The sequence below is a fragment of the Gossypium raimondii genome, chromosome 12 (genome assembly GCF_025698545.1).
Source record: "Gossypium raimondii isolate GPD5lz chromosome 12, ASM2569854v1, whole genome shotgun sequence".
In the NCBI taxonomy this organism is placed as follows: Eukaryota; Viridiplantae; Streptophyta; class Magnoliopsida; order Malvales; family Malvaceae; genus Gossypium; species Gossypium raimondii.
Genome location: NC_068576.1, coordinates 2,316,252 through 2,339,585, shown reverse-complemented (window position 1 = coordinate 2,339,585; position 23,334 = coordinate 2,316,252). Strand labels below are relative to the sequence as shown.

Sequence of the window (23,334 nt, the reverse complement as noted above, 5' to 3'; positions counted from 1 at the left end):
AAATATGTGAAAAATAGAAAACAAAAAAATATTTTATTATTTTCGCTAACAAAATTTACAAGATTGAAAAGTTGAAAATATAAATATTTCTTTCATGAATTAGTCTTAATTGAAATTTATGTTAACACAAAATACTATTTTTCCAATGATTTTAAATATTTATTGAAAAAATTTACGTTTTTCTGTATTTCGAAATTTCTAAAATATAGAAAATATAAAGAGAAATAAAAAAAATTTTCAATAATCAAGAAATAATAAGACTACATTTTAATGCACAAGTTTTCTACAATTAAAAACAAGTGTTGGGTGCAATGGTAAAGCATATTGTATTCTTAAAGGAATTCACAGGTTTAAACTTTAAATACGACTTTATTAAGAGGGGTAGTCACGAATCTCGAAAAATATTGTATTTGTAATCCTTGCTCATCTTCTCGAAGCTAGTGGTCAACACTTTCAGGTGCCACATCAAACATGTCTTTATAAGGTAATCTGCTACAAAGTTCGTTTCTTGGAAAACATGATCCACTTGTGCTTGCTATTCTCGCCGGCACAACCCCTTTAAGCACATTATTAAATTCTATTATTATTTGTTAGCTTCAATTTTCATAATAGTTAATTGCCCTAGTCATCCCAAAATATAATCTTTCTCCAAACTTTAAAATATTCTAATTAAATCTTTAAATTATCGATGTCAAATCAATTAGGCCCTTCTATTATTAAAACCTTTAATTTAACCGTTAAATGACATGTGACATGATTTAAAATGAAAATTTTAAAGAAAAGTAAAATATTGTCGCATAATTTTAAAATTAAAACTAAAACTAAAACTAGAGTAAAAAAAAGGGTGAATGATAGCTTCAGAAGAGCTTTGAAAACATCAAAATCAAGATTTTTACAGATCTAATTTTATAGTATTCATTTTTATTTAAAATTTTCATTTTAAATTATATCACAATAGATCTCGACGTTTCATTTAACGGTTAAATCAACAATTTGAGTAATTGATGATCTTATTGATATAACATCAATAATTTAATGATGTACTTATAATGTGTTAAAAGTTTGAGACCAATTTAAAATGAGAGTCATAGTTTAATAATATTTGGTACGATTAGCTCTTTTCATAAAATCTTTAATTTTAATGTTAATTGACTTGTTGAATATTTGTACTTATATTTAATAATATATAAATATTATACAGACATTTTACCTCTTATATTAAGAGAGCGTTAGATAAAAATTATCACTTTTCATGAAATTTAATTGATTAGAATGTGATTTTAATATTTAGTATTCTCATGTGATTCGCTTGATAATTAGTGGGAAAGTTATTTTCCCATATCGATGGAAAGTAAAAAGAATTTACTAAGACAAAAGTAGCGGTTTTTTTTTAATTGGGTTTAGGATTAAGATTCAAAATCAATGCATTTCTTTTGTTATAAATATTTTTTAAAATATATTTTTTCATCGATATCAAATTTTATGAGAAAGGATTGTATGAAACTATGATTCCACGTCATCCCTATCCCTTTCCAATAGGTGGATGACGACAAATCAAAATTTTCCTCCTGATTTTTAGCATTTTTAGTTAGATTTGAATTTTTTCAGGAGAAAACAGTTAAAAATCAGGAAAAAAATCTGATTTGTTATTTACTTATTGGAAAGGGATAGGGATGACGTAGAATCACAGTTTCATACAATTCATTCTCCAAATTTTAGTATCAAGATAATTTCAAGTCATATATATGCAATATAGGAATATACTTGAATTTATACCTACAATATAATGAAGAAAATTTTACAAATTTTGCATCTTCACAATAGACCTGTCCATGGGCCGGGCCCGGAAATTTTTTTTGCCCACCTCCTAGGCCTGGGCCCGACCCGACCCAAAATATGGGCCTAAAATTTTTACCAGGCCCGGCCCGAGAAAAATATCATAACCCCGAGCTCGGCCCGGCCCATTTTTAAAATAAACATTAAAAAAATATTTTAAAAATAAAAAATAAAAAAATTATTTTAAAAGTATTTTAAAATTAAAAATAAAAAAATATATTTATTATATTCGGGCCGGGCCGGGCCCGGTCCAAAAAAGTGGTGCTCGAGGCTCGGCCCATTTTTTAAATGGGCCTCATTTTTTTGCCCAATCCCATATTTCGGGCCTATATTTTTACCTGAACCCTCCCATATTTCAAGGGGCTGGCTGGCCGCCTTGCCATGGACAGTCTACTTCACAATCTTGAGTTAATATATATAAGTTATTTTCATATGTATTCATGTAACAAATTCAATCAAAATGTCAACAAATCATACATTGTGGATTAATTCAATAATTGGTTAAAATAAAAATTATAATTAAATATTAAATATTTGTTAACGATAAAAAATATTGAAAATATTAAAATGCATGTCTATTATCTTTTATTTAATAAGGATAAGTTTGTAGAGTTTATTACATTCCCAAAAAAAGTATTGAGTGTACCGAACATGTTAATGTAAGTTTTTTGGGATTTTAATAAACACTCTTCAACGTATAAGGAACTTTCCCATCAATCACATTCTTAAGAATCACATCTCATTGCCAATCGAGTCTTAGCTCGACTGGCATTAGCATTATTGTCAATAAAGGAGGACGTGAGTTTGAGTGCACTAAAGCGCATTATCCTCCTATTTATGGATTGGGGAGGAGCTATAGGTAGTTCTAGATATTGTATAAAAAAAACAGATATGTCGTCATAAATCACTTAACATTTAACTTAATAATCAGAACTTAAATACCGACAATCTCAAATATTTTAAAATAATATATATTTTGAGGATAAAAAAAAATTCCAATATTGGGTTCAAATTTTAGGATTTCAATTTTCTTTTTTTGATTTACTTCCTTTTATATTAGTGTAATATCATGATTCCTAGTATTTATTTTTTTGATACAATATCTAGAATTACCTATAGTCCATCCCGAACTCTTAAATAAGAGGATAAGTTCTCTTACACTGACAATAATATTGATACCAACCGAATTAAAATTGAATAGCATTTTTAGTTAGATTTGAATTTTTTCAGGAGAAAACATTTAAAAATCAGGAGAAAAAAATCTGATTTGTTATTTACTTATTGGAAAGGGATAGGGATGACGTAGAATCACAGTTTCATACAATTCATTCTCCAAATTTTAGTATCAAGATAATTTCAAGTCATATATATGCAATATAGGAATATACTTGAATTTATACCTACAATATAATGAAGAAAATTTTACAAATTTTGCATCTTCACAATAGACCTGTCCATGGGCCGGGCCCGTAATTTTTTTTTCCCACCTCCTAGGCCCGGGCCCGACCCGGCCCAAAATATGGGCCTAAAATTTTGCCCAGGCCCGGCCCGAGAAAAAATATCATAACCCCGAGCTCGGCCTGGCCTGGCCCGGCCCGGCCCATTTTTAAAATAAACATTAAAAAATTATTTTAAAAATAAAAAATTATTTTAAAAGTATTTTAAAATTAAAAAATAAAAATAAAAAAATATATTTATTATATTCGGGCCCGGGCCAAAAAAGTGGTGCTCGAGGCCCGGCCCATTTTTTAAACGGGCCTCCTTTTTTTGCCCAATCTCATATTTCGGGCCTATATTTTTACCTGAACCCTCCCATATTTCGGGCGGGCCTGGCCGGGCCGCCCGGCCCATGGACAGGTCTACTTCACAATCTTGAGTTAATATATATAAGTTATTTTCATATGTATTCATGTAACAAATTCAATCAAAATGTCAGCAAATCATACAATAATATTGATACCAACTGAATTAAAATTGAATCGCTAAGATTTCAAATTATGGATAAATATTTTATCAACTCCATACATTATTAGTAAACAAATTAAACGAGGTAAATCGTGATGACATAGTTACAGAAACACAGGAAAAACAAATTTTCATTTTAAGAATAAGGAAAATAGCAATTATCTCCTCTAAATATGTAGTATGTTATAAATGCCTCCGCTGATTAAGTTATAAAATCTTGCGAAGCTGAAAACTAGCAAAATTTTTTAGTACTTTATAGTATATTTTACAATTTTAAGTATATAAATTAGTTATTTTCCTAAAATGTATCACACTAAAAAAGAAAGCACAGGTGTGTTTCCAGAACTGTATGTAAATGTGTGTGTATATACACAATGTGTGTGTGTATAGCCCTTCAGCCTTGATTTTCTCACCCAATCCTAATCGAAGCTTACATTCAGTCTCAGGTATGGACTATTAGTTTTCAAGTATTTCTTTAGTTATGCGATTGATTTGACTTTATTTCAGGGTAAAAGAAGACACAGCAATGGAGCTTTGGCAGAAAGAGAGTGTGCTTCTGTTCTTACCATTATCGATCCTTTTGTCAGGTTTGGTTATTAGAGCCAATGGTATATTTCAGGGTAAAATATTGTTGATGTTCATAATAAGGAAATTACAAAAAAGGATACGACTAAGTTTGGAGCCCGCTGTTTTCAGGACTCGTCAAAGTGGATGCATTGTCCTATGATTATACAGCCAGCATTGAGGTATTTTAAGTTTTCCCTTTGGATATTTTATTTACTTGTACATTTCATGATAATAACACTAATAGTTATTTTCTTGGGAAAAACTCTAGTGTTTGGCACAACCTCATAAAGCTCAGTATGGCGGAGGCATGATTAAGAACCCAGAGTTAAATGAGGGTTTGATAGGATGGTCTACATTTGGGAATGCCGTAATTGAACATCGAAATGAATCAGATGGCAACAAATTCGTTGTGGCTGGTAAACGGAACCATTTCCAGGACAGTGTCTCTCAGAAGCTTTTTTTGGAGAACGGCAAGCTCTATACCTTCTCTGGTATTATCTATGTTATCCAAAATTCTTTTATTCAATATTTATATTTGGCATACACCTATGTCCAACATGTATGTATTGGACACTTATGTATTTTTTATTCTGTGGGTGGGTAAATGAAGCTTGGGTTCAAGTGAGTGAAGAGAAAGCTCTCGTGAGGGCAGTCTTTAGAACAGTTACCGGGTTGAAGCGCGCTGCTGAAACAGTTGCCGAGTCCAAGTGTTGGTCTATGCTCAAAGGTGGCCTCACTGTGGATGCTTCAGGCCCTGCTGAGCTTTTCTTTGAGGTAACTATTTCATAGGGATTTCCTTTCTAGAGTTATATATTTCCAAATTCCAAGATTCTGTAACTCACTGATTTCTTCAGACCGATAACACCTCGGTTGAAGTCTGGGTGGATAGCGTCTCCTTGCAACCATTCACTCAAGAAGAGTGGATGTCTCATCATGTTGAAAGCATTGAGAAGGTCAGTCACTCTACTGGGACTGGTAATATATACAATATAGAGAGATCAGAGAAGTAATAAGTAAGTCATAATGGATGGAGGGTCTAATTTTGCAGACAAAGAGAAGGGTAAGAATCCGTGTGGAAGCAGAAGGGAATCCCGTAGTGAACTCCAAGATTTCCATCCACCAAAAGGCTTCAGGGAAACCAATCGGTTGTGCTGTAAACAAGGGCATCCTCGACAACGTTGGCTACCAAAACTGGTTCACTTCCAGGTTTACCCATACAACCTTCGAGAACGAAATGAAATGGTACACCACCGAACCAGTCCGAGGAAAGGAAGATTATTCGCTCCCAGATTCCATAATGACATTAATGAAACAACACAATATTGCGGTACGAGGACACAACATTTTCTGGGATGATCCTCATTACCAACCAAATTGGGTGCCCTCTCTCCAACCCAACGACCTTTCGGCAGCAGCTAACAAAAGGATTAACTCAATCATGACTAAATATAAGGGTCAAGTAATCGGGTGGGACGTTGTTAATGAGAATTTGCACTCTAATTTCTTCGAAAGTAAGCTCGGCCCAGATGCTTCCGCCACCTTCTACAAAATGGCTGCCGGTATCGATCACTCCATACCTTTGTTTATGAATGAATTCAATACCCTAGAGCAGAAGGGAGATGCTGCATCAACGCCGGCTAAATACCTTGAAAAACTGAAAAATATTCAAACTTTCATGGGTGCCGAAGCTAAGCGAATGGCTATTGGCCTAGAGTGCCATTTTGACGTCCCAAGCCTCCCTTACATAAGATCTTCTCTTGACACTCTAGCTGCCACCAATTTGCCCATTTGGCTAACGGAAATAGATGTGCAGAGCGGCTCCAATCAGGTAACTTTCGAGTTCAACAATATTAACACACCATGAGCATTCAAATATAAGCAATTTTGTGGGGCTTTTTTTATTTTTTATTTTTTATCATATATAAGCAGGCAATGTATTTGGAACAAGTTTTGAGAGAAGGACATAGCCACCCTGGTGTTAGCGGAATGATAATATGGTCTGCCTGGAACCCAAACGGATGTTACCGTATGTGCTTGACTGATAATAATTTCAAGAACTTGGCGACTGGGGATGTTGTGGACAAGCTGTTGAAAGAATGGGGAATCAAGGCCACGGTAGAAGGCAAAACGGATGCTGCTGGTTTCTTTGAGGCCTCCCTTTTTCATGGAGAATATGAGGTGAAAATCAGTGACCCAGTTGAAGCAGCCAATTCTTCAGTGTCTCAGAGATTCAAGGTGGAACCTAGACATGATTCCCAGGACCAGATTATGCTTCTCCAAGTTTCTACGTGATATATTCTGCTATTTTTCCTGTTCAGTCAGTATTAAACTGTACTGTAGTTTTTCTCATGCAGAATAATGATAATAGTTGATTACAGGTTCTTTCAGTTTTACCTTCATAATCCTTATTTTGAAACTTTTAATTGACTTTGATGTTTCAGTGACATTTGTCAAGGAAATTAGAAAATGACAAAAATAAAAACTAAAAAAAAAAAACAACCATCTTATTTATTTTATTTTCTAACAAACATTTTTGGATTTTGTTCTTTATGTTTTGGTTCCTTTTTTTTTTTTTTATCTTATTATTTTAAATAAAATATTTTAGTTTTAATATTTTACATATTCTTGAACCGAAAATAAAAATGCAAAATTGATTCAACCTTGTTATATCTATACCCCATGAACCCACTTCCCATGACTCTTAATCTTGTTAGTTAACTTAAATATCCACGAGCATAAGGCCTTCGAACCCAAATCAAATCAAAGGACCACCCGCCTGACATAGATTAGACATCTGCTATTTGCAAGTCACACATTCAATCTCCATACATGACAATTCATACCTACAACATCAATAGATCGATTAAACTCTAAAGAGTCCGAAACAAATACATAGATAACATGTGAAGTATGAACAACAACCCCTTAAAAGTTCACTAGCACAAGAAATAGGAGTAGGACACCCTTTCGTTATGACTGAACTATCCGTCATATCCTCTCTTTTCCAACCTTCCCCTAATACCCACATTTCAATCATCCTATTCTCTATACGATTTTCGGCCCATTATGGTTATATCTTCTTCCTTATAGCGAGCATGAACTTAACCTTCAGCCCAACATCAACTTCCTTAACAACCAAAACTTCCCAAACTACCCCAATAATTATATAACTTCTCAAACTTACCCATCAACCAAGATTTTCCCAACCATCAAAACCAAGCAGCCATTTGAGAAAATAGCCTTTAACTTCTTCTCCTCTTTTAGTTGGGGAAAGAACTTGTAAATTATATTAATAGTAAAAATTATTTTAAATTTTTAAAATTTATAGAAATATATATATAAAAGAACTTGTAAGAATTTTAAAAATTAGTAAAAAAAATTTCAATTAGACGGTGGAATCTAATTAATCAAATAATGTATGAAATCGGTGTTCGCCAATCCATCATCCATGGGCATAAGGTAAATCTTCAATCTCTTTGTTATAATAATTTTTACAATTTTAATCCTTTTTATAAAATTTTAATTATTTTCACACTTTTAAAGTTTTAATATTTGTTACATTTTAAAAAATTACAAATTTCATGTATATATTTTAATTTTAATATTTTGTACAATTTATTTAATTTTTAATAAACTATAAAAACATTTTAGTGATTAATGATTTCTGAGGGATGAAGGCCAGTGAGTCAACATGCAAAGATAGTTCATACAGTTTTATTTATTTATTTTCCTTTTATTTAGGATGACTTATTAGATAACTGGTATATTTTAAGTATCTTCAAAAAGTAAAAAAATTGGGGCATTCCGAGAATCGAACTCGAGACCTCTCGCACCCAAAGCGAGAATCATACCACTAGACCAAATGCCCAATGTTTTTGATTTCATATTTATTTATTATTATCTTTCTAAAGGGCTTTGGTTAATTTTCCATGAACTCATTCCTGGAAGACCAACGTGTCCTAATCTCTTACTTTTTATGTGGTTCAATGTACCATTTTACTGCTACAATTAGATGCCCAAAGCTTTTGAAATTGCATCCTGAATAAATCCACCTTGGCCACTCTTTTTAGTAACTAGTTGGTAAAGAGTTTCTCATTGCATTTTTTGTTACAAGTATTCAAACCTGCTTGGCTCATGTGTATTGCCATTACATACTTACGTGATGGCCTTTTCAGCAGATTGTTAGTGAGCTTTGGGCTACTTGAATACATGGTGAATTGCTTATCCAGATGTGTTCCATGGATAACCATACTAGATGGTTATCAGTTTTGCAGGAGTTCTTCACATAAAGGCTAAAGCAATGTCCTAATCACCTTTTCTCTGTCAGGTGCAACAACTTTAGCTGTAAAGTCATACTGTAATCCCCATGAGTGAGGCTTAAATCCCATTTTGAGCTTTGGTTGAAGGCATACTGGTATGAAAGGAGAGGCTCACCGTAGAATATGAAGTCAATACCGAGGAGTATAGGTTGGTGATTGGTCAGCATGACCCATAGGCACGCTTCTTAAACCAAACCCAGATTAAGAAAAAGGCACATCCCTGATATTGTCTTTTTTGGTTGCTAAACTGGTTGTTTATTAACTGTTTCATTTCCTTATTTTCAGAGATTGGGAAGAAAAAAATGAAAACTGGGGCATTCCGAGAATCGAACTCGGGACCTCTCGCACCCAAAGCGAGAATCATACCACTAGACCAAATGCCCAAGTTTTGATCTCTAACCTCTTTAATTTATAACTATTAGCTCTTTTGCCACCTAGAAGTCATGTTAATTTTCAATAGACTAAACATTCTAGCCTTGACCTGGTTCAATATATAGTGCTCTTTAAATTTTTCATCTATATTTTAATGTCAATTTATATTGTTTAGGTGCAACTAGAATCCAAAACATATGCAGAACATGGGTTTCCCAACTTCTATAATTTCTTTTAACCAATGACTGGTAGTTTGCAAGTTTTTGTGCTCTTAGAAATGACAACCTGGTTTTATTTCTACTTCAAATTGGTTTTAAAACGAAATTGAGAAGAGTTAGGCAGGTATTCAGAAAGCCAATTACAATGTCATCCTAAGTATAAAGCTTTTCAAGCTGGATTTCTGTCTGTACATGTTAGATTTTATGATAACTGTAGGACATGCAGGACCTGATTAGGATGGTTAAAATACTCGATAAGGTCAGATTTTTCTTCTTCTTGAAATCGGGTTTTGGGGCGGGTCGGGTCAGTTTAGTGTGAAATTACCCTTATATATATTTAATATTAATTAGGTTAAAATATCCTTAAATTTTATCACTACCAACATCATTTTATTACATTTACTCTCGTTTTACACTAGTTTCTTTTCCTCCCTATTTTATTCTATTTTCCCAAGTCTTCCTTTTTTTTTTTGCAAGCATGGTCTTTTCTATTTAAAAATATTTTGAGTTAATTTATGTCGAATCGGATCAAGGTCGGGTGTATAACTAATTTTCGTGTTCAGGTTCAAGATGAGTTAAAAAATTTTAAGCTCGAGATCAAGTTGAAATCAGAACATGGTGATAGAGTACCAGGTTGGGGCGGGCATAAATCTGACCCGCCCGCCCCATAATCATCACTAGAACTAATCCCATATTTAATACATATTAGAGTATGTAGATGTAGTCTTTCAAGTTTCAAAGATCTCCTAACTACATAAAAAAAAAATCATACAAGAGTTGGACACAATCGTAAATGACATTTACACCTGAATTTCCAAAACAAATGGATCTGAAAGTTGTCTGACATCTAAAAATTTGAGGTACAAAAACAAAAACTAGAAAGGGGGCATTCCGAGAATTGAACTCGGGACCTCTCGCACCCTAAGCGAGAATCATACCACTAGACCAAATGCCCATCTCCGTCGGCCTTATTTTTTATTTTGTATAATCCGAATGATCTTCCAACGGGCTAAATTCCTGATCTTCCAAGTTCCAAGAGCTGCCATATTTTCTTGGGAAAATTACACTCATAGTCGCCCAACTATTGGTGAGTTTCCTTTTTAGTCACCAAATTATGAAAAGTTACAAAATAGTCACAAACCATTTGATAGTCAGTCAAAAATATGACGTGGTAGCTTTTAAATTTGGCATAATAGTAACTTTAACCCTTAATATTTATACATTGTGTTAATTTAGTCTTAATTCTAAAAAATTAACTCTCAATATTTATACATTGTGTAACTTGATCGTTTTTATAGTTTTACTTTTCTTAACAACTGTTTCACTTAAAAAGTTAAAAAAAGATTATCAGCTAAATTTGATTGAGAACATACCAAAAATGGAAACATATGTCACAAAGAAATGTTGAGGGTTATATTTTTTTAGTACCAAAACTAAATCGACACAAATATAAATATTGAGAGCTGAATTTGCTATTATGCCAAATTTAAAAGTAATCATTTCTTTTTCCTTCTCTTATAGTTGGGGTGACCAACCACTATAGTTTATCCTATTTTCTTCTCTTGCTTTCTGGTGGTGCTTGTAATTTCCATTATATATTTGTGTTGACAATATGAAAAAGAAAGCTTAATGTTTACAGTTCATACGAAGTTCTCACAAATTGTTGACATGCCATGGCATGGTGGTTTCTTTTCATAAGTTCCCTTCTATACTTCTTAATTGATTCTTTTTTTCATATGCTTCCAAGTATAAAACAGTAAAATCAATCAGCCGGCCATGAAAAACAATAAAAATCCAAAAATATATAGAACAAAGGAAAAAGATCCTAATATTACAGTGTATGTAAACAAGAGTTCAAATCCAATGAAGGGTTCAATTATTAAACAGAAAAAAAAGCGATGAAGGGAAAGAACATTTGAAATTGAAGTTTGAAAATGGTAATTGAATTCAACTCTCCTCCTATCAATTCAATATTTTTCTAAGCTGCCATTGGAGAAAAGGTCGTCAAAAACAAGCATCCAGAAGACAGCAACAGCAAAGAGCAGCCAAACTGCAATGCCCACCAATATAACTTATTAAATCAAAAGAATTTCGAACATCACCAACATTTGACAAGGTAATCCTGGTTAGAGTTGACGATTATCTCATATAAATATGACCACAATTTTAATATTTATGGAATACAAATTATGACAATTTTTTTTCATATTTATAAAATTTTTAATATAATTATTATGAATCAATTCGTGCTTTCCTTTTTAAAATTATTTTTTTCAAGACGACAACACCCTTTTCTAGAACACTGAGGAAGTTGTTTGCAGAAAATCTGAAATAACCGAAATAACCCCTAACCGTCGAGAAAAGAAATAAAAGAACTAGGCCTGGGGGTGTTTTCGGGACGTTGACCACTTAAGTGCCAGTCTTATCACGTTAAAAAAATCCTATCCCCTTTTTATCGGTAATCGTGATGGGCTGTTGTGATTCTCTTTTTTATCCCGAAAAGCTCGCGCTCAGTTGAATTTTGCAGAATTCAGAATTATCCTTAGATGAGTAGATCTGACCATATACGGTAGATATACTCGTACAACGACATCACTTTCAGAAACTACATCTTAAACAACTATACGTATATGGATAGAATGGAGAAAGAGAGAACTTACCAGCCTTCTACAAAACCGGAACTCTGCTTTTGCTGAGGAGGAGGCTGAGCATATTGAGGAGGATATCCCTGCGGAGGGTATCCCTGTTGAGGATAACCTTGAGGATATCCTTGTGGGGGATACCCTGGTGGTGGATAAGCATCCTTTGGAGGATAACCTTCCGGTGGATAACCTGTATAGTTCTCAATCACAAAAAAAAAAAAGAAAAAGGTTCTCGATCAGATCCATCAGATAACCAGATCCAATCAATCAATCATAATGCAGCAAAACAATAAATATGTAAAAAAGAAAGTGAAAAATCAGAGGTAGACCTTGAGGAGGAGGAACGCCAACAGGAGGCTGTTGCTGATTGTAATAACTCATCGTTAGCTGATAGTTGGTATTTTCTTCTTCTTTTCTATTGAGGGAATTTTACAGAAGGGCGAAGAGTTGGTGCAGTGAAGGGGAAGGGCATTGGCTATTGTTTTTATATAGTGGATTTTGAAAAGGCTATCTCTACTTTTTCATAGTACTTTTTAAAATTTGTACGCGTGTCCTCTCGACTGAAACTTAACGGCTAAGGTTAAGGTTGCATCTGCGCTCGGGCCGTCTTGCTGGTCAATTTTAAAACTCAGTTTCATCTTTTAAAATTAAAGTTTTTATCTTTTTTTCCTCAAAAAAAAGTCTATTATTATTATATATATATAACCTAATATAACTTCTTAATGAATTACAAGATGATATTCCTTATTTTTAATTATTTAAAAAATATATATCCAATAATTTATTGATGATAAATCTTAATATGATTGTGTATAATGTTATAAATTGTCAACCTATCAAATACAAATTCATTTAAAAATATATTAAATTAAAATTTAGATAAAAGGTTTTAAATTAATATATAAATAAAATATTGAATTCTTTTTAAAAATAAAAATAAAAACTATAAGGTTTTCTTTTTTTTTTTAAAAGAGTGTATTTTTAACCTATCGATTGGTAGAACAATTAAAGTTGTGTTAGTGGGATTAAGCAAAATAATGAATCATATAAAGAGAAAGGGGCAGATCACTAGACAGATTGGCCTGAAAAATAACAAAGGCGAGAATATACAGCTGCAGAGACAGCAAATAGAAGAGAAGGAATCATTTGAAAATGGAGAATGGAGAATGGAGAAAGGATTGTATGAAACTCTGATTCAACGTTATCTTTATTCCTTTCAAATAGGAAAATGACAAATAAGATTTTTAGCATCTTTAGTTGAATTTGAATTTTTTCAGGAGAAAAAAATCTGATTTGTTATTCTCCTATTGAAAAGGGATAGAGATGACATGAAATCATAATTTCGTAAGAGTGATATTTAAACAATTTTAATAACAAATCAGTTGGATTGAGTAATCAAGCATAGAGTTTATTTGGGTTAATGATCAAATCCACTACTAATTAATTATTTAGTTGGTGAGTTACTTGCATGATAATTTATTTTTGTTGGAACTAGTGTTGCATGAATACAGTTGGATGGTCCATGTCAAGGATAAGTTTTTGTGAAACAGGGATTTTTATTTTTATTGGTACAAGGAGTTTTACATCAATTAGGTTAGAAAATCTATTATTATAATAATATTTTATTAGATTTATATGAAATGTTTAAATAAAAATATTTAGGGATGAAACTTGAAAATGATAAAGGATTTATATACAAGTACTTTAGCACTTCATTTATGACTCAATTGTTAAATAAGTTTTTCTTTTTATATATATATATTTTTAATATAACATTATTTCTTTCACTTTTTTCATAGGTATGACATAATCTAGTATTAATTGAGCTATGAATTACGTTGTTGCTAGTAAAGTTATGCCATATACAAGTCATGTATCCAACATACCAGCTATGGGCTCGATCATCTTTAGAGCATGTAATACCTAATTTATGCTCGGCCCACATAAACAAAAACAACAAAATAAATAGAATAAATGTCCCATAAAATAGTCCATTTACAAACTGATAACCCAAATCAATGAACCTAGCCCACTAAGACCCACTAACCTGACCCTAGCCCAATTACGGAGACCCAATACCAGCCCAACGGCCCAAATCTCTACCCAAACCCGAATCTAAACCTAAACAGACCCTAAACCCAATTTTCTAAACCCAAATTACCAGCCCGATAGCCCAAAACAAAAAATCAACAGCAAGGAACCCTAGAAGATCTAGGCGTCGTAGCCAAGCCTTCCGCGACCAGCCTCCGTACACCCTGCGCCACGTCACCCTAGCCCCGTCCATTGCTCCGTACACCTGCAAAGGACAAACAAACGAGCAACGCAACAGAGGCAGCAAAAAAAGAAATAGAAAAACAGAAATAGCAGAGAAAGGGATTTTTTTTTTACTTTTATTCGGCTATATATGAAGCCAAAAACAATGTAAAAGGGGGAATATTGTATTAAAAAAAACGATTGAAAATAAAAGGAATAGAAAAACAGTCTTTGAAGGTGATTTTCAAAGTTTTTTTTTTCTCTTTTTCGTTCTGTTCTTGCTCTTCTTTCAGATACACACGAAACAAAAAAGGAAAAGAGAGGAATCTTACCTGTGAGTAGGGGTGTTCATTCGGTTAACCGACCGGTTAACCGACCCGAAATTACTATAACCGAATTAACCGACCTTCCAAAAATTTTAACCGTTAACCGAACCGATTTTTTTTAAAAAAAATTTAACCGAACCGAAATTTTTTCGGTTAATAAGGTCGGTTAACCGAATTAACCGAAAATTATGTATTTTTAATTTTTGGTTAAAATTACCCAATTACCGAATTAACCGAATTAACGAATTACGAAAAATACCGAATTACCGAATTTTTTTATTTTTATTTTTAAAATTTAAAAAATTTATAAATTATTAAAGTAAATTGGGTTTTAGACTTTAGTAAATTGGGTTGTCTTTTAGTTTTAGTTTTAGTTTTATTGGATTGGGTAATTGGGTAAACTTTAGTTTTAGTTTTATTGGGTTGGGTAATTGAGTTTGGGTTGGGTTGGATAATTTTATTTATTAATTTTTTCGGTTAACCGAAAATTTTCGGTTAACCGACCGGTTTTGAACCGAATTAACCGTTAACCGAAAAATCATAAAAAAATTAACCGACCCCCGACCGAAAAAATTCGGTTAACCGACCGATTAACCGAATTCGGTCGGTTAACCGAATTTTTTCGGTTTTACCCGAATTATGCACACCCCTACCTGTGAGCACGTTGTCGGAACTGCTGCTTGCTCCGTTCCAAATCGGAGCTAATAGTAGCGAGATTTCGGGCCTGTGAGGTGGCTGGGAGCAGAAGGAGAGGTCTCCTGTTTCTTAAGTTCTTTTTAAGGTTCTTAAGAGGCCTTTAATAGTGTTCAAAACGACACCGTTTGGGGCTAGATTCAGTGGCTCCAAAACGGTGTCGTATTAACATTTGACCCGATGACCCGACCCAAGCACGACCAGATCCGCTCGTTTTGGTCTATGAGGGAATATTTTGCCATTGGTCCTCCTGATTTGTTTCATTGTTTTAATTTGATTCTTTTATTTTTCGAATTTGTCCCGTTTGTTTTCAATTTTATTGTTTTAATCCCTTTAAAACGCAGTGTTTGAAAGTTCTGGATAATTTCCTGATTAGCCCTCCAGGTTACGCGCATCTTGCAAGATTGTCCTCTATTTTAATTTTTTTTTTGTTTTTTTATTCTGTTTTAGATTATAATTTAATCCTTTGTATTTTTTTTACTAAGTAAATTTAACATTAGTTTTTTAAATATAATTATTGTTATTACTAATTTTTCGTTATTACTGTTATTTTATTATATATTACTATTATTTTTAGTATTATAGATTGCTATCATATTTATTTATATTTTCATTTATTCTTCAAATATATATATTATGTCGTTACATATTATTTTAAAATTACTTTTATATACTTTTATTCCAAATTGTTTTATATAATAATTATTTTAAAATCATCCTATACTATTTACCTTAAATCAATTTATATTAGCTATTTAAAGCTCATTTTCATATAATATTTATTTATTTTACCTATTTACATCATTTTCCATATCTTGTTTTAGACTCTAGTTCATTTTTATCGCAACTATATGTATATATTATTATACTATTATTTATATTAAATTCTCCGTTTTATATATGCTATTTATCTAAATAAATATATATTATTTTATATCATTTATTCTTAATTTTCTTAATTTTGATTATTTCAAATTTTCTTACTTATTATTTGTTTTAAATATTTTATATTGTTAATATATCAATAATTTTCAATTTCTTTTCTTTCATGCCATCTTTTAGTTATTTCAAAACTTATACGTGGGATTTGTGTTTGTGTCAATTCTCTTGCTTTTTAGGTTTTACTAGTTTTTAGATATGGATGATAGTAGTTGCATAATGTATAATATAGGTTTGTTGCTCTTATGTATGTTGTATTGTTTATTTGTATTTTATTGATTCTTTGTTGCTCATTAGCTTGTATTTAGCTTACGGTTTTTTTTTCCTTTCACAATCTACATTGTAATCCTCTTGTGTTTTATTTGTCAAAAAGATTACCTTCTAATCAAATATTAAAATCGTTTTATTCAAAGGTTTTCAAGAAAATGTAATACTCGGTATTTGGGATCTTCGAGAGGATTGAGTCCTAACGTATTGGGTTCTAATTTTCCTCGTAGAATCTAAATAATCGAGATTTTTTTTAATCAAAATATAAATAAAAAGCTCATTCTCGGGAATTCGATATGTGGTGTCCTAACGCATTAGATATGACATATTGTTTTCTCGAGACGAGGATTTTTCTAGTGAATGAAAATAAAGGCAATATTTGATATTTAGGAATTTTGTGAAATCGAATCCTAACTTACTGGGTTTGATTTTCTCATTTGACCCAAATAATCAAATATCCTTTTCAAAATGCATAGGTTTTAAAAGTCAAACTTAATTTTGAGGATTCGAAATGTTGCACTCTAACTTACTGAGTATGACAATTTATTTCTTTGAAATAAATGAGCTTTATCATCCAATTCGTTTTATTCAAAATAAAAGGATCGTATTTTAAAATCTTTTCAAAATTTCGACATTAAGACATTAAACAATCAATTCGATACCAATTTTGGGCGTCACGAGGGTGCTAACCCTTCCTCGTGCGTAACCGACTCCCGAACCTGTTTTTCTCAAAATTCGCAGACCTAAAATTATTTTCAAGGTGATACGATCACACCACAATTAAAGATCGGTGGCGACTCCAATTTTCATTTCATTTTCAAGTCGACAACTAAACTTTTTTTTATTTTTTTCAAAAAAATGGTTTCGACAGAGCATAAGCCTCCACTTATATCAAAGCACATGAGTTGCATACGCATGATTAGTGACTAACTTAGGATTTAGGTAAATCACAGTATGAACGTCACAAGTGAATAAATTCACAAGCTGATTCATAATTAATTCATCTTGGGTCCAATCAAATTCATCATTCTACCAATGAATATATTTGTGTCTTTACCCATGGAGTCAATTGTTCCGATAGCCAAGACGAGTCATCTCCCCAATTGGAGTTATAGATGACATAATAATCTTTCTTAGCATTTGAATCAAATGCTCACTTCAATTCTTTTACGAGATTACAAACTTATTTAGATTATCTACTGAAATAAGTTATCTTTCTTACAATGTAAACGTTCTTACAATGCTGCTTATCTTCAGTTTGAATTTAGACAATCAATGAGCTAATATTTACTCGTCACAATTTCGCTATGCATACAAAATATAAAAGATAGAAATACAAAAGGCATAGTGAAATGTGAAGTTAACTTTATTTATTTATTTATCGTTCAAATAAATAGAAAACAATTACATATTTACTACAATATGAGTACATTTCCCAACAAGAACTCCTTTAGGTGCTTAATCTTCATTATCTAAACCACAAAAATAAGCAATAAATTTAAACACAGACAACTCCACTTTTTTTAATGTTTATGTTATCGTATTATCTATTATTATATATATTTCTTTTTATGTGATATATATTACATAATATACATAAAAATAAAATAAAATATTACATAATTAAAAAGCAGTCAGGCTAACTAGCTAGGTTCTTATTTTTAGATTAATTTCTTAATAATAAATTTTATATCTTTATTTTTAAAGGAAAAATTATATACTTATTAAATTATTATATAAAATGCATTTATATATTAATTATATAATTAACTTGATTATCTAATTCAACAAAAAAAACCCAGAAGGTTATAAATGTAATGTAAGAACATACTCCCACTGGGATGACTTTGTGATTGTGCCTATTGGAGCTTAAAGGGCTAGTAGGAATTTTGAGCTGTGGCTATTCACTAATTCATCGCACTAAGCTTATGTTTTTTAAGCAACATTCTTACGCGAATGAATAAATAAAGACATTTATTTAATTTTCCTCTTCTTTTAGTCTTTAAATTTGCATTTTTTATCGAACCATCCCAAAATTATGGAAAAGTTAATGTTTGTTAACTTTACTGACGTGCCATATACATAAATTGTCACGTGAATAACACATCAGCATTTAATTAATTTTTAAAAATTTAAAACTATTTTAAATTTTCTTGAATTTTTAAAATTTAAAATTTAATTAAATGTTAACATGTCATCCATGTAGCAATTCACATGTATTCCACATCAAGAAAGTTAAAAAGTTAACTTTTCTATCTATTTTGAGGTGATTTAACAAAAAAAGATTAAAGGCTAAAACAGCGAAAAATTAAAAGGAGGACTAAAATGATTTTTTCTTATAAAGTTGGAAGGCCAAATAAGTCATTATGCCATAAATAAATAAGGAATGATTTTTGTTATAAAGTTGGAAGACCAAATAAGTCATTATGCCATAAATAAATAAGGAAATATATATGAAGGTAACATACACCGTATTGGAAGATATATTGCTTTTCTTTTATATCGATATGTATCAAGATCGATGTATCATTTTCAATTTATCTATATTTTTAAATATTTTTCATATATATTTACAATAAAATCTTTAATTTCCTATAAAATATATATCAATAGACATGCAAATATACTTCAATTATATATATTTACAAAAATAGGTTTATATACAAATAAAAATATTAAATTATTAATTAAGTTAATAATTAAAGTTATATTAGTTTTCAATGTAATTATGAGAAATATGATTATATTAAAGTATTTATCATGATAATTATTACTTTATTTCTTTAAAGAGAATAATAATCAATACTGTAATTTTTTTGAAGAGAATAATCAGTACCATATTGGTATTGAGAATACAAGTTAATACATACTATTTTGGACTTATTGTTAATGTAATTACATACTGAGTATCAATTTAAAAGTTCACAGCCTAGGCCGATTGAGTATTAGATCGGTTGATATTGGTATTGTTGTCAATGTAAGAGGACGTGGGTTCGAATGTGCTGAAACGCATTTATTCTAAAAGGAAAAAAATCACAGCGGTAAACCCTAAGTCCCATGCCATGGTTCGAAATGAGATAATACAATTTCTGAATAATGATAGAAAAATGTCAAATAATAAATTTAAAATATTTTAATAAATCAAAGTCGAGTCCATCTGTATACCGTGTTTGCGTCCTAACTTGGTAGGTTATCTAAAAAGATGAGAGATAAAAGGGAGTGAGCTATGAAACTCAGTGTGAGTTCCATCACAAGATGATCAGTGCAATCGATTAGCATATAAAACCACATCACATATAATAATTTGCAATGACATTCGGAATAACGGATTAATAGATCAGCATCATATACATATACATATATACATACATATATATATCATCTCAAATGTCTCAGATTTGTTTGCACATGCTTTGTGGATGCAACACAATTACAAATTTAGTAGAAAAGATCATACCCCACTGCTACACACCATAAGAGTTCCCCAGAACTCATCCATCCTTACACATCGGGTTGTGAATAAATCGCAAAGTTGCAGGTTAATACGTTGTCAAATGGTTGTGAATACACAACATAAATACAGATGAAAGCTGCCAGATAATGGGTGGACGAACCACCAGAATTGCAGTTTAATATTCTGCCAGAACTTCCTCCTTACAAAATGTCTTATACCATGCATTAAATTATCACATGCTTTATAACAAAACATAACAGATACGGATATCATGCTTATAACAGAGCGAGAATGGCATCTATAAATATATTCTCAACTAATCGATACAGTACCCAAAACAAGTGCTTTTCAAGGATTCAATTTAACGGTGTCATGTTGTATGAACAATCCACAAATATAGATACAATAGGCATGCTTAATCACAATTCATGCAATCCTATAAATATAACATTAATTCATGGCTTTTTACCATAATTCATATCCTCAAAGACTCAATTGAATAAAATAAAACACTAAAAATAGTTCGGGACTCATTCAGGGACTAATCTACACAAATCATAAAATTTTGGGCAAAACTGTAAAATTTGAGAAACAGGGGTCACATGGCCGTGTGACTGGACCATGTGGAGATCTCTGGACTGTGTGGATGGGTTACACGACTGTGTGACTAGGCCGTGTGGAAATTGAAAATCAAGGTGCAAGGGAGACACGACTATGTGGCAGGCCGTGTGGATGTTCTTAAGCCGTGTGAGAAACGTATTTCTAGGGTTTCAGGGTGAACATGGCCGTGTGAAGGGGACATGTGGTCCACATGGGTGACCCACATGTCCGTGTGGCTAGCCGTGTGACCTTATCTCGAGGCACGGTTTTCCCCGATTCATTTGTAAAGAAACACACACTTATTACTGGGAGACCAAGCGACGTCCCTCTCATTCAAATCTGGTCTGGGATACCTAAATCAGTTCCTTCAAACACCATTTACACAAGAATTAGAGATTGTTTTCAAGATTTATCAAGATTATTGGGAAGTCGACAAGATTCGTTAATTTAGATGAAAAATTAACATTGGATATAATTACTATGAGAATTTGGGACTAACTGTTTGAATTGAATTGAACTTACCGATTCTTGGTAAGATTAGGGATGAAATTGATGGCGTATACTAAACCGATATGAAGAACGGGTTGAACGAAGGTTGATTTCGGATTCGAGATGCAAAAATTAATTTCAGCAATGAAAAGAAGATATTTGCAAAAAAGATTATAAGAAATAGGGAGAGAGGAGAAAATTTTCAGTTTAATTAGGAAAGGAAACTATAATTCAATTGTGTTTCAAAAAAAAGAAATAAATAGCTAAATGGTAAATACCTCTTCAGCTGAAAAAAGAATGGAAATGAGGTGAGGTTGGCGTGACTTTGAACTTGGAGAGAAAAGGAAAATGCTTAAGACATTACTTAATCACCAAACTTAAGACATTATTTAGTTAATTATTTCATCTAACCCTATATATTTGGCGGTGTTACATAGTTTGTTTTATGAATAATTTTGTTAGGAAATATCCTATTTAAATATTATAAATTATTTTTCTCATTACATATATTATTTTTTATAACTATTAAAGTCTCAATTTAAAAAAATTATAATATAATTAAAATATGAATAAACTTATTTAATTATAACCTAAAGGCATAACATTATTGGATTAAATTGAAAAACTTTGGAAGGACCAAATATAATTTATATTACTTTTAAATAATGATAGAAGGATAGGTTTAAATATTTAAAAAAATTGAAGGGCCAAATCAAATTTTACATTATTTTTAAGTAATGATACAAGGATAAAATAATATTATTAAAAACTTTGGGGACCAAAAATAAATTTACCACTATTTAACCCAAATGACCTAATGCTTAAAATAGTCTTAAATTTTTGAGGAGGCCAGGGCCCCTTTCCCTTAGCTACACCCGTGTTTGGCAAGTTTGGCTGGCTGGTAGCTGCATAGGTTAATACCACTTGTTGTGATATATAATCCATATACCTATATATATATAAGTCCAAAGAACTTCTTTCTGCTGGCACGTGGCATACATTCATTTTTTTTTGCATATTATAAAAGTAGTTATTTTTCTATTTTGATCCTTCTAATATGCTTAAATTGGAGATCTAATCCTTATATTTTAGTTTCTAACATAATTTGCTCTCTATATTTTTACAAGTTATTAATTAGTTTAAATGATTAATATAATTTGAAAGCGGATTGGTATATTGTAATAACTCAAAATTAGTAATGTTGTTAAAAATAGCAATACGGTTTCGGACTCATCTTTCGTAAGTATGATTATTAAATATTTACAGTGTTGTTTTATAAGTGAATTGAATTTCAGATTGGTAATTTGGCCGTATTAGTTATTAATTAAGGTTCAAAGACTGAATCGTAAAAATTTTAAATATTATAGAATTCTAATTTATAAAAGCTTGAGGACCACAATGGTTATTAAACCATTGTTCTTGTTTAGTTGGTGAGTTTTAATTATGATGGACGGTTGGCAGGTGTAAATTTTCTTAATAAAATTAATGTATAAGAAAAACATAAAAGTAAAAGAAAAGGAAGATATTTATCATCTTATTTTCAATTCTGTCTGTTAAGTTTTTTAAGTTCGTTTTTTTAATTTATAATTTTAGGATCATAGCAACTCGATTTAGCTAGCTCATGATTTATTTTGTAAAATTGTTAAAATTTTAGTTTTTTGTGTTAAATTGTTAGATTTTGAGCTTAAATATGAAAAACGACTAGTTGTAAACTTTAAATGTTAGTTTTGTAACATAATAACTAAAATGAATTATTTGTAACGCTGTTATGAGATTTTGATAAAATAGATAGTTGAGAGTTTATAAAGGATGAGATTGAAATAAGATTAGAAAACGAAGCTCAAATTTGAAATATATAGTTGTTTCGGTTTTAGAGACTAAATTGAATAAAATGTAAAATTTTAAGGGACATTTGAAAAATAAAATAGAACTTATAATAGGATGATATGAGATATTTGGAATTGATAACTTGAACTCAATTATTGTATAGATAAAAAATTGAACCAAATCGAGGCTAGTCGTGGAAAAGCAAAAATTGCTGAATAGTCCTTAAAAGTTTGTTTGGTTACTGTTTCGCCAATTAAGTTCATATGAAACTTACTAAGTTAATTCATGTTATGTTTTTATTTCTATAAATTGAATAATTATATTTGTTAAATATTTATTTTGTTATGCAAGGTATGATATCGAGGAAATTGAAAATAATTATTTGAGTTTAAAATGTTATGTGTGAGATTGATTATCGAACTAGAAGACTAATTTGAACAGCATTGAAAATTTTTGTAACTTAGTGATTATATGTATTGACATTGAATTTGGTTGGAATTTATTATGTTATATAATGAAATGAGAAGAACGTACTCAAATCATGGAAGAGCAAATTGTTTAACTAAA

At 31.2% G+C, this 23,334-nt stretch overlaps 2 protein-coding genes and 3 non-coding genes across 5 annotated transcripts; 1 reads left to right on the top strand and 4 right to left on the bottom strand.

Annotated features, from left to right (window-relative positions):
• Positions 1-4,310: 4,310 nt before the first annotated feature.
• On the top strand, positions 4,311-6,755 carry LOC105762769 (endo-1,4-beta-xylanase 5-like). Its single transcript, XM_012580661.2, has 7 exons — positions 4,311-4,388; positions 4,498-4,547; positions 4,637-4,859; positions 4,979-5,142; positions 5,223-5,321; positions 5,417-6,196; positions 6,298-6,755. The coding sequence occupies exons 1-7, from the start codon at positions 4,328-4,330 to the stop codon at positions 6,658-6,660; spliced, it is 1,740 nt and encodes a 579-aa protein (XP_012436115.1). The 5' UTR covers positions 4,311-4,327; the 3' UTR covers positions 6,661-6,755.
• A 1,409-nt stretch (positions 6,756-8,164) lies between these two features.
• On the bottom strand, positions 8,165-8,236 carry TRNAP-UGG (transfer RNA proline (anticodon UGG)). Its single transcript has one exon. It is a non-coding gene; the product is annotated as a tRNA-Pro (tRNA).
• Positions 8,237-8,998: 762 nt separating this feature from the next.
• TRNAP-UGG (transfer RNA proline (anticodon UGG)) lies at positions 8,999-9,070 on the bottom strand. The gene has a single exon. It is a non-coding gene; the product is annotated as a tRNA-Pro (tRNA).
• Positions 9,071-10,160: 1,090 nt separating this feature from the next.
• Positions 10,161-10,232, bottom strand: TRNAP-AGG (transfer RNA proline (anticodon AGG)). The gene has a single exon. It is a non-coding gene; the product is annotated as a tRNA-Pro (tRNA).
• Positions 10,233-11,054: 822 nt separating this feature from the next.
• On the bottom strand, positions 11,055-12,415 carry LOC105762768 (cysteine-rich and transmembrane domain-containing protein WIH2). Its single transcript, XM_012580660.2, has 3 exons — positions 12,249-12,415; positions 11,938-12,109; positions 11,055-11,327 (listed from the first exon to the last, which is right to left on the bottom strand). The coding sequence occupies exons 1-3, from the start codon at positions 12,298-12,300 to the stop codon at positions 11,282-11,284; spliced, it is 270 nt and encodes an 89-aa protein (XP_012436114.1). The 5' UTR covers positions 12,301-12,415; the 3' UTR covers positions 11,055-11,281.
• Between the last annotated feature and the right edge of the window lie 10,919 nt (positions 12,416-23,334).